At 45.2% G+C, this 12,314-nt stretch overlaps 1 protein-coding gene across 8 annotated transcripts in view; it reads right to left on the bottom strand.

Moving 5' to 3' along the window:
• diaph2 (diaphanous-related formin 2) overlaps positions 1–12,314 on the bottom strand; it is a 346,005-nt gene that overhangs the window by 249,819 nt on the left and 83,872 nt on the right. For all 8 annotated transcript variants that reach the window (XM_077021911.1, XM_077021909.1, XM_077021914.1 and 5 more), the window contains one exon: positions 74–148. In XM_077021911.1, coding sequence (XP_076878026.1) covers positions 74–148 — 75 coding nt within the window. The remainder of the gene's footprint in view (positions 1–73; positions 149–12,314) is intronic.

Below are 12,314 nucleotides of genomic sequence, written 5' to 3'. Positions count from 1 at the left end.
GATGAGAACACATGAATGAACAATTGTGCAGCACAGGGGCAATTGCTTAAGAGACTCGACTCGCCAGACGTACTGTTTCTTGTCAAGCAGCTTCTCCAAGGCGTCCAAAAGCAGCCCGAGACCCTCATGGCCAAAGTTATTCACCCAGCTGAAAAACAAACAGTAACAAGCAAAGAAGACCATCAGAAAACATTTCTGTCTGCCCCACTGTCTGCCTTTCATATATAATGAATCACAGCTGCATTTCCTGAGTACTGTCAAACAGTGAATCTCGGTAAGATTAATAATATCGAGCTCTCTGTACGTTTCACCATTTCTCTCATGGCACTGGTTCTGCAGCACTGCATTATGGATTTTGGTGCATCAACTTTGTTCTATTCAAGCTTTTCACATTATTTCTATTCGCAACTCCATTAACTGAAATAAAGATCATCAACTGTTTGAAATCACATATATTTCATTAATACCTAATGAAATAGCTGTTTTTTAAGAATGCAGAAGAGAAAGTTACAATCCATTAGTAACCCAGTCCAGAAAAGGGTCTTCTGATTCATTCAGCTGTTTGTAGAGCCCCTCTTGTAATGAACCTTCCCCATTGGCCAAAAGACCCTGACAATAGCAATGAACCTCCTGCTAAGTCAGGAGAACCAGACCTAGAGAGAAGTCACGTCTCAGAAGAACACGCATCCTCTCTCAGGCATTACAGTTTGGGCTTATATTTGAGTTTTATTCATTTTTGTTCTTCCAAATTCCCTTCACAAATGTGTGTGGCCTACAACAAATCCCTTTAGGTCCTTGAACATTTTCAAATGAAAACACCCATAGTTCACTTCCTTTTATATAATACCAAAGAGTTCGACTTTACATACTGTTTTGGAACCTCTATGAGGACTTTCTAGTCTTGTTATGAAGCTGTGATACAACCAATCCAGAGAGCTCTCCCTCTCTTAAATGTAGAAGCTTCACAGAAGACCTTCAATCTCCACAGAGGAGTCTTCCTGACTGCTTTCACAGCACAACACGGACAAAGTTTAGAAGTCCAATTATGACGGTTATTTTGCCATGTTTCAGAACGGAAACAACAAACATCAGTTTATTCATAGGAAAACATGCAAAGTACCTTACGCATCAGTTCTTAAGCAGGACAGAGCTGCGCAGTTGCAGTTATTAGCTATGGAATTAGTGCTGTAAATAACACCATACCACATATACCTAACAGCACTGTGTGTGTGTGGCATGCACGATGCCCGTAGGCTACACGAGCTGGCCATGTAGTTCAGCAGGAAGATAAAGCAAACTGTGAAAGATAACGTGCCAATCGATAATGGATCCAAAGAGATAATTGGCTATAAACCACAATGTATCTGGAGCCGATAAATGATCCTGCGTAGGGCCGGGAAGAAGCGTGGGAGAGAGAGGAGGAGAGGAGTGACCCACCGGGCCACGAGTGCACTTAAATTACATCATTAGCATCACTTTTCCTCATCTCCATGCTGTCAATAAAGTGAAATACATAGGACAATTTGTCGTATTAAAGGCCCATAAGTTGGTGATTGATTCCTTCCTTTTGACAAGGCTTCTGCACAATAACAGCACGCATATTAAAGTCATTTGTACTGGCGAGTGTGGTCATAGAAGACCCTTGTTCTGGGGCAGTACGCACAGGCCCGGGGCAGCGCAGGGGGTACAACACGCCTTTTAGCTGATCTGCAATGAAATTAGCTCAGAATTATAAACACTCAAAGACTCACCATGTCATTGCTCAAAATTCATTACCAGTCCAACAAACTCAATTTGAAACTTATTACCATTTGCTGTACAGTACATTATAATGACCTTCTTTGTTAATAAAACGAAGCAGCATAATGTTCAAAATTTATAACTGTCTGTTTACAAAGTGCTTACAGTGTAATCTTTCGAATTTTGCTCTCATCAGTCCTTGGCAGCTCATCGCATGCAAACACAGTTACGCCCCGATAACAGAAATGAGATCTTCGAAGGCAATCTCGTCTCAGCGCCGCAATCAGGCTGTTGTTTATACAAGTGCGGTGGGAGTGTGGGGAGAGCAGGAGCAAATGAGGAGCATTAGGTAGCACAGCACGAGAGAGATGGAGAGAGGGAGGGGAGAAAAGGTGAGAGAGAGAGAGAGAGAGAGAGAGAGAGAGAGAGAGAGAGAACGCGGGCTGTGCGGACTGAGCGGACATGATTCACTAAACCCACCATAATTCATATAAGTCCAGGCTGGTTCTGTTGGGTGACTGCTGCAGATCTAAAGTTATTGGTTGAGAGATGGGGCTAATATTTCAGCTAAAGGACCCTGGTAGCGCCTTAGGTAAGCAGATCTCACCTGAGCCACTGTACCACTGCAGTCACGGCAGTCAGCCAATCAATACACACAGCAACTTAAGCACACCCGAAGACGTGGAACAGGAGGATGAGAGACAGAGACCTTAATCTAGCTTTAAACTGCTGTGAAGTTACACCGGGAGGTGACATAATTGTGTCTCGGGAAGCAGATGTGTCTCCATCCACTCGATTCTTAGGCAAGACGGAAAACGACACGGGGAGACCTTATTTTAAAGGCAAACCTGACAGCAGGGAGCTGGCAATGCTGTAGACACCTCCCTGGTGTGTTGTCACAGGCTTTTATCACTCTCGAGGTGTGACTCTCTCCTCACAGCCCAAGAAGGGCACAGATCAGTTTGTTTTGATTAAAGCCCCAAGCTGACACGCTGCAGACTCATCAGGTTAACAAGCGTCCGTTTGTCTACCCGTCCGTCCGCCGGCCAGGCACCGGTGCGTGTGCCTGGCACAGACTTGCCAGGTCTCGGCGTTCCCGTTTTAACTTTGCATCTCTGCTTTTGTAATGGAGCGGAAATGCGCATCACATCCTTTCAAATAACCTCATCAACTACCTCACCACGCTGCCTGGCGAGCTGCCACGCGTTTCATTTAGACTTCTTCATGAAATATTGATGGGGACAGTCCTGCAGTTAAGCGCCACCAAACTGTGTTGCTTTTTTTTTTCTTTTTTTTGCAGTCGTGTACATTCCAGAGGGTAGATGAAATATTCATGGTCTGTCTTAAGAGGAATTTTTATGTATACTAATTATTCTGGTTTGCTGAAATGACATTATATTTACGTTGAGAGCTAGAGGAAGAGTAATGTGCAGTGATTGAGCAGTAAAGACCAGGAGACAGTTCTAGAGATAGAAACATTTTCTCTATCACAGCACAGCATAATGCGAGAGACAAAACGCTGCCTCAATTACGATTAATCAAATCATTTAGCCAACCAAGCAAAGCCAATCATTATGAAGCAAATCAGTCTGAACAGGCAAGTGGTCAACCCAGTCCACAAAAGTCTCAAATGTGATCTTTATGCTGGATGGCAAGACTTCATTATCAGCCACAACACTGCTAAACTGTAGGTATGAGAGGACAGAATGTGACTAGACAGGAAAAATACTCATGGTGTTCATCCTCGTATTGAGACGTCCTCCCATGCACTGCACACTGATCTCTCTATCCTTGTATTGATTCCTGTTCGGTCCTTGTCCTCACGTGGAGGTGTCCTCCCGTGCACTGCACGCCGGTCTCATCGCTCCCTTCCCTTCTCCATCTGATCTTCTCCTTCATTCACAGCCAAGATCGACTCTGTTTCTGTATGTGGACAAGCGCTGAAGTGATTCAGTGTGCTTTGAGGAGAACAGGCCAACACTCCTAACCACATGCCCTGGGTAACCCTGGAATAAACTCCAGTCATGGCCTACATCTGACCTGAGCATGTGAGTTAATACCGGTTCCCGGTTAGGCAGGAATATGGGGGAGAGTGTGTAGAAGCAGCAGGTGCTTGTGGCCACACAGGCCGTGTCTAATCAAATGTGCAAACATCACCTGGTAATGGGCAGAGTTCACTGCCTCTTCTCTTTCACCATGCAGAGAGTCTGGATCACAGGGTCAGTATTCCCAATGCTTAGCTGCATCAGTGTAAGCAATGACGTTGGATTCATCGTGGCGCGCTTTATGAGAGAAATGCCTTTCAAATTGTATTAGAGCTGAGCCACGGACCGTCCCATTCAGTCGCCTGTGACCTATTCAGTGCCACTCATTCCACTCCAGGCCCTCTGCTCTTAGCGACAAATTGCTCTCAACATTACAACCCACAGCTGGGCACCAGAACCTATTCACCGGCTAAACAGGGTTGCACAAGCTCTTTCGCTGTTCATGACAAAGTCCATAACTGTCTGACACTGACGGCAACACTCGAGAACGCTGCTAGGTTTCAGGTGTTTGGAGCGCTGTTCGTAGAAGGGATGCATTAAATGATATCACTGTTCTTGCATTTTCAGCTGCGGTTCGTTAAAGGAATGTGCTGCAAAATAAGCAAGAAAAAATGTTTAAAGGGAAAAAATCTTTATTTCTGTGAGGAACATGTGAAAAGTTGTGAAAGTCTGAAAGGTCTTGACTTTTGTAACACAGCAGAACTGACCTAATAGGGGCAGAGAAAATCTATGTTTAAGAAGCTAATTTACATGAACCCATTACTGACCCCTCCTCCCACCTCCTAGACCTAAATTAAGACATAATAAGAAAATTCCTCATAAATCTGTTGAAATGTTGAAGATGGGACCAAATTTATTCAAAATACACGCATTTAGTTACACGGCGATACAAAATGTGGCTTGTTTCTCTTAATTATTAATTTATTTACCCATTTTATTCCACATTTCCTGCTGTTCACACCTCGCTTTTTTAAGACACCGCAGATGAGTTTAACACCCTCCTGCACCTCATCCCCCCAGACAAATAACTGGGAGAAAAGAAAATCGTCTTTGACGAATGCGGGATGGGAAAGAAGGGCGAGGTTAAAATGAACCGTATCTCCACGGCAGAGCGAGCAACAGTGGGCCGGGTGTGTGAATGAGTCCGGGGGCCGTGCTGACCCTTGTCTCCAAGAGGCAACCAAGGAAACAGTGCAGATATTGCATTTGGGAGTGTTAGACAGGGACTGAAGCCTGTGGCACGCTCGGAGGACAATATTCCTGGTGTCAGCAAGCGGCGATGCGATTGCCGTGCTCTTCAGAAGAGGACCATGGGGCTATAGTGTGCTCCATTCAAAGGAGCCACGGTTCCCCCCCTAATGGCATTTGGATCCCAGCAGGGTTCTGGAGGCAGGTGCAATGATTGCGCATCAAACCACATCAATGCCAGCACTGCTTTCCTGTGGAATTGGAAGTTGAAGGGTGGGGTCATGACAACAAAGAAACAGCTGAAAGCAGCAAAGCTCTAGGTATGTGTGTTTGCATGTGTGTCCGTGCATGTCCGTGTGTGTGTGGAGAAAAATAAATATCAGGATTACCCAATAGGGCTGGAGGATAAGAACTCTGTTCTCACCATTTGAGTGTCAACTCACTACACTCTCCAGACATCCTTAAATGACTCCCTACAGAGCACAAAACACCTCTGGAATTTCTAATTATCTGCACAGGAGCAGTAGTGCTCCCTGGCAGGGCACAGATTACACAGACGTCGGGCGAAACGTAGATGGCACAGTGCCAGAGTGATGACTGATCATCCTCCTTAATTGTACAGAAAAAGCCATGGTACGTTCATGGTTAACGGCTTCAGATGCAGCGGCAGGCGCGGGGACTGCTGATGTAAATGTGGAGAGACAAGGCTCTTCTCTAACAGGAGTTATGCCTTTCCCTGCTGTGCACCTGCCCCTTTTCGTGTTGATAACCATGAATCACAGCATCTGTGAAATGATGCAGTCTCCACGAGGGAGCTGACCTGCACACGGTAACCGCTGACTCCGTCCTAATGCACAGGGCACTGTGGATATTTCATCCAGGAGGGCCCACGTCTGAGGTTCCTTTGCTCCTATTGTACGTTTAGGAGGGAGTAATGCTATGGGAGCAGGACTGCGATGGGCTGCTACTTCCCCATGCACAAAGCAAGAGGTGAATGGGCAGAGGAATCTGTTGGTGAAGAGCTTCATGAATGACAATGACAAATCCCACATCTCACAGCACAGTGAATTTTCACTGTTTTCGCAAAATAATACAAAAAAAAACAAAACCAAGAGATTTCACAGCTGTCGGTGGATCAAACCTCTCTTATGTAGTCCACACCCACATCAAATGGACTTCATTTCATACATCAATAGCCATGCTAGGTGAGTATCCAGCTTGTTAAAAAAAAAAACTTCAAAAGGTTCGCCTACAATCCACCTTAACCTCAACCTTAGCTACACAGCTTCAGCTAAGCTAGGGAATGTACAGATATATTGTGTTGGCACTACAAATATATGTAATCTATTAAAATATCTACATATCTACAGACAATGTTGTTGGTTGAACGTAAATGGCCACACAGCATGAGCCAGACAACTGTCAGCAAAATCCAGCATGAAGTTATGAACTTTTAACAAAAAATAAATAAATAAGAAAACAAGTGGTAGAAATTAATGTCAGGCTGATTTTTTTTTTTTTTTTTTTATTTAGTGCAGCAGAAAACTCATTTAGCACATGCACAAAGCAGCTCCTCTCTAAATCAATATGGAATTCAAATCAGATTTGTGAATTATGCATGGCTGGCTGAGGGGCTTCACAGAAAAGGTTGGTTTTGAGGTTAACAGAGGGTGGCATACAATTAATGGAAGCCCCACTTAAAATATGGCCAATAACAAGAGACACTACAAGGGATTGCAGTTTAAAAGTGCAAAGGGATCCAACAGCAGCATGTGTCCTTTTATAAACGCCCAACGGCGTGCGCACTAGCAAACACACCTGCAGAGCCAACATGGAGACTCTGGTCAACATGGTGCTTTATTCCTGTAGTCCTGCCTGCTACAGGGGATCAGGGCTGACACATCAGCTGATGGCAGCGTCACAGTGCGGCTCTCTCCCACGCCAAGATTTTTTGTTTTTTAAAGATAATTATTAGACCGTAATTAATGGACACAGGACATATAATTACCAGTATAATGAACTTGATGACTAAGAAAACATGTGGGGAAAAATTATTAAAACTCATAATTTTCTTAATGAAAGATTAATTAAGAATTCTAAAAGATTCAAGGAAGAAAAAAAAAAGGCTCAGTCCCAGTCGCAGACCCCCCCCCCCCCCCCCCCCCCCCCCCCCCCCCCCAGCCCATGCATATATGAAATGCTAATTTGTCTGAATTTCCTCCTTTACTTCCCCTTGACATGAGCTGGTACAGTGGTGGGCCCTGGGGCAGCAGAGGGGTTTGTAATAACATTTAGTGTCTGGAGAGAGCAGTGACTAGCAGCACCGCGCAGGAAGAAATGACCCAAATGACCCTGCCAGAACTCTGCTTCCCTCGGACGCCCATTTATTTCAGGGAGCGACAGGTGAAGTTCAGGTGTGTCGGTGCCAGTCCTGGAGGACGTTCAACGTTTTATCGTCATGCTAAATGAGAAAGTCTCTACTTCCATTACAGCATGAGAGAGGTGTGAGAATGTTTGACCTAAAAAAAACCTGCAGCATCTTAATGTCCTCTGTGCTGATCCTTATAGTGAGAACACTGGTGTCAGAGAGAAACGTTGACTCCCACTACATCTGGACAAGGAAGACGTGTCTTCAAAATCACATGTGTTTGGGTCATGGAGAGCCTTCAAGGCAGAAGTACTTGTAAATTCAAATATGAATTATAATCACGTTGTATATTACCGAAACAATTTCAGGGCAATTAAACAACATCAATTTTTTCTTTAATTAGCATCAAAACTTAGCTGGGCACAGACAACCAATATTGAATGATGGACTGAGGTGCTTAGCTGCTTATGCATTAAGAATGATATATACTGAAGATCTGTAATCGATTTATGAGGCCTGTCTGGCAGACCATGACGGCACCCCTGTGTCTGCTGCTGTGAGGAGGGGGAGAATACTCATCAATGCTGTGCTGACTTCTCATCCTTTAATACATCTTTCATAAGCAACCTCTCTCAGGATGGATGCAAGCACGCTGTTTCTCTCTTACTCTCTCATACACACACACACCCATGCAAACACACATGCAGACACACACACTCATGCACACACACATGGACATGCAAACATATTAAGGTATTTTTTTCACAACAAAATAAATAGCAATGGTCCTGTATAAACACTGACAGGCTAATTAAGTTAACAGTGAAGTAATGCTCTGAATTTCTAATATGAAACTAATGAAAAAGATGTTGAACATGAGGCATCAGGTATGTTGTACGCAGTATTATTCATAATAAACAGTGTTATTAGAAAAACTACACAAGTCATGATTTTGACAGGTTAGACGAAATGTGTCATTTCAAACAACTCCTTAATATTCTGTCTAGTACAGGCATTTCTGCTTACAATTTAGAGGGCAGATTTCAAAATTAGCCTTCAGCGAAGTTTTCATAAAACATGAACAAATGTCAGCGTTCAGACCCAGCCAACACCCTTCCAAACACTGCTAGTTTTCTGCTGGGTTCTTGTTCAAAGAGCAAAATTTGGTACACATCCATCTATCCGCACCTCATCCTCTCTCTCTTTTACTGTCTGGAGAACAGTAACGGAGGCAATCAATGTGCCGTTAAAAAGAAGCAAGTCTTCATAGACACTAATAAACCTGTTACCTCTATTATCCGTAGCTGCAGGCACACCAGACAGAGAGAGAGAGAGTCTCAGCAAGAGAGCTGGAGGGTTCAGTGGAGCATCACCCAGGCTCCTGCTGGATAGCGCTGACCCCCCGAGACATCTCCGTACGGCAGGGAAGAAGGCGAAAGAAAACAACACACCGTGTGAAAGAGCGGGATCGAACGACGACAGGCACGCCGTTTCGTTTCAAATTGGAATGACGACTTCGAATTCGGTTTTGGCAGAGTTTCTGCCTCGGGTATCTAAGAGTTTCCCGGATTGCTACAGGAGTCACAACAGGGAATTTGAGAGAGGGAACATAATACAAAAGACTTGACACCAGAAAGTGCAAAGACGAGCCCTTAGACGCGAAGAGTCAGTGTGGCACAGCTAAAACCTTCCATGCATTTACAGCGGAGGAACTGATGAGGAATCAGGCCATCCAAGCCCAGCTGTCGAGCTCCCTCACCGTGGCGCTGGGTGAGAAGGAGCGTGAGTGTATTCGGCACACATGACAAAGCTGTTGAGAATAGGGCATGAGTGGGTGTAAAGAAAGTTCTGGATTACTTCCCATACCGAATCTCTGCATTTCAATTGCACAGCCCGTGGCATTGTTCACATGGCGGAGGAAGACAAAAATAACAGGAAACAATACAAACCAGTTACCATTAGATGCATCATGAATTAACTCTTCGCAAAGATTATATGCACATTGGCTTTTGTTTCAAGCCAAGAATTCAAAGCAGAAGCCTTGATGCTTGGCTTACACGCATGGCCAGGAAAACGTACTGGCATTAATTGTTAGAGTCGATCTCCCACTAAAACAGGGAACCTACAGCGCGAGGGGCTCAGGTACAGAGGAAAAGGAAACGAGCATGTTTTCTGTGATGTGCTGGAGTGAGATTGCTGGGGCCACCTCCGGCACAGCCATCTGCGAGTGGCGCTGAGCTCCACACCTGTGAGGGACGGCTGGGGAACGGAGATCTTCAGAGGGCCCGCAACCACCTGAGAAGCCAAGCAGGTGCTGAGACCAGCCAATTACACCATTACGCAAACACGGGCCAAGGAACAGGAGGAAATTAGCAGCAAGCAACAGTGGATCTGCTCCCTTTACTGAGTCCCCTCATTTTGTCTTTTGCTGATTAGACTAATATAAGAATGAAATTACCTTACCTAAGTGTGCTTTTATGTTAATTTGGTTTTACTAAAATGTAATTCAAATTAACTCTTGGATATTCTGTACTTAAACTGCAAACTTTGATTACAGAGAATAACACAAATAGTAAACATGCAGGTTGAACAGACCAATGAATTTATTTGATTTAGGTCACCTCTGCACTCTGAACTGTGCTCATTTGGCCAAAACTGCCCCCCCACAGCAAACACTAAAGCCTCACGTTTGTCTTCTGATGCTCTGGTGAGAATGATGTTGCTAAGAATCCACTATTTTTCCCATCATACCCGTTTCCTGCCTTCTAAACACTGGATTTTATTAAAAAAGAACACATTATGCTGACGCTGAAACACGATTTAATAGGAATTCGCACTCAAAAATATTTCCCAGAGAGAAGAGAGGCGATAAGGTTTCACGAGACCCATGAGTAATTGCACCTTGGAAAGGAGATGGACCTTCGGGTCCCTTTCAGTCACAAATTAATTTTCATTCAGCATGCATTATGACTTTATGTCTAAACCTTTCAAACGTTCAGGCAGCCCAGGTCAAGAAACCGGCCAGGGTATACGGAGGAATGAGGCTTGGCTCCCTAAGAACTCCACGAGAACTCCCTGAGAACTGAGAAGTTTCTGGCAGTTGTGCTATCTGTGTGGGACAGAGTAGAGATGTGAGACGGAGATTCATTGCTCCCTGACCTAGAAAGACTCATGTCATCCGTTGCAGTTCTATCAAGATGCATCAAAGCCCTTGTTAACGCAGAGCGCTCTAACAAGGAGAGCAAGAGTTTGCACAGTGTAAGGCTAAGGCTGGCTGGCACAGGCTATGTGCTACGCTGCTGTCTTTTGTGTGGTTACTCCAAATACATGAAGCCAGATCACTGCAAAGGTTACATTAACATAGTGTTGTCACGGGCTCCCATGCCCCTGTGTGTTGTGATCCGTGATAATTAACTCTATTTATAATAATTATGAATAACCTTCGCAAACTAGTCCAAGGCTCCAAAATAAAAAGTAGAAGAAGAGGAGTCAGCAAGGTGGGGTGTGTGTGTGTGTGTGTGTGTGTGTGTGTGTGTGTGTGTGTGTGTGTGTAGGGAGAGGGTAGACGAAGATAAGCACACAGCCATGAGCACACCCCATCATCCATTCACCCCAGGGTGCCTTTCTCACGCCAAGGCCTAGCCTTCCACGTGACGGGCGGCGGCTGGCTGTCTCCCATCCAACGCCCCGTCCAGCGCTCCCAAGCCCTGCCGCTCACAAAAACGCCCAGAGGGCAGTCCTGGCCCCCACCGCCCCCCATGGCCCCCTCTGCCCTTTCACTGAGATGTGCTGACAGCGCCTTCTTTTGCAGCCCGCACGGCCGAACGTCTCTCTGGGCTCACGGGGGACGCCACTCGCGCTCCTCCGCGAACCGCGCAGCATGTGCATTCCCTGTGATTAATGGCCAAACGTAAGAGTAAATAAACTAGAGAACAGGGTCCTGCATCTGATGGCGTGATAAAGATGAGACGCCATCTTCTCACTTAATTACACCCATAACTGGTGAACACCTTCACGTCCTTTGTTCTCCGACTAACCTTTGCACGCTCCCCAACAAGAAAACAAAAGCAAAGTTTGTTTGTTAACACCTCTATGGCTCCCGTAATATTGGCTTTGCATTGCCATATGGGGAGATTGGCCGAGTGTTGGTAAAAATCTTTTAATTGCTTTCCAGCAGAGAACACGTCTGTTGTGGGTAGAAGAAGAAGATCTCTCCAGCGACACCACACCAAGTGCCTATTAGTTTGGGAGCCTGTGGCACGTGTATGTGCCTATACTGTATCCAGTGATCAAAGAGCGATCCCGCTGAGACTCTGGGAACATCCTCTCCCCCCAGCACAGGGTCATCTGAAAGAGAACATCAACTTGCCACCCATGTGATGACCACTTTATATGCACCGCTCATCGATCCACATTAAGAGCCATCTCTCCGACAGTGCACTGGTAAATAATTGAGAGGGTCTGGTGTCATAGAGTACTCCTCTGTGCTGGTGGGACCAAATTAAATTTGAAGATCTCATCCCATCCGCAAGGATGAGGTGATACAACTTTGTGGAGAGGAGCACGAGAAACTTGGAGCCTAATTATGTTTGAATGAGAAAGGCCGATGTAACGCATCGCCCGGTATGGGCAGAGCACCAAAAGGAACGTGAAATTATTTTAAGTAGTAAATTAACCACGATCAAACGAGATTCAAAAGGAGAAGTGGGCCAGTGATTATAAAGAGACACTTAAGAAGAAGGACATGAAAGAGACGGTGTCCAGGCCAGCGTTGAAGGGGGAGGTGTACTTATTAAGGTCTTACAGAAAAGCTGGTTGCCTGAAGTGTAAAAAACGGACTTCCTATTAGAGTGTAATGGATAGAGCCGTGAGCGATGACAGGGCTCGGCCCAGACTGACTGGAGGCTATGCTAATTTGGGCAGCCCTTCCACAGGCTACGCTCACTTAACTGGGTCGGGAGGATCCACACAGG

The sequence above is a fragment of the Brachyhypopomus gauderio genome, chromosome 11, assembly GCF_052324685.1.
Source record: "Brachyhypopomus gauderio isolate BG-103 chromosome 11, BGAUD_0.2, whole genome shotgun sequence".
NCBI lineage: Eukaryota > Metazoa > Chordata > Actinopteri > Gymnotiformes > Hypopomidae > Brachyhypopomus > Brachyhypopomus gauderio.
This window is presented reverse-complemented; position numbering and strand designations above follow the sequence as displayed.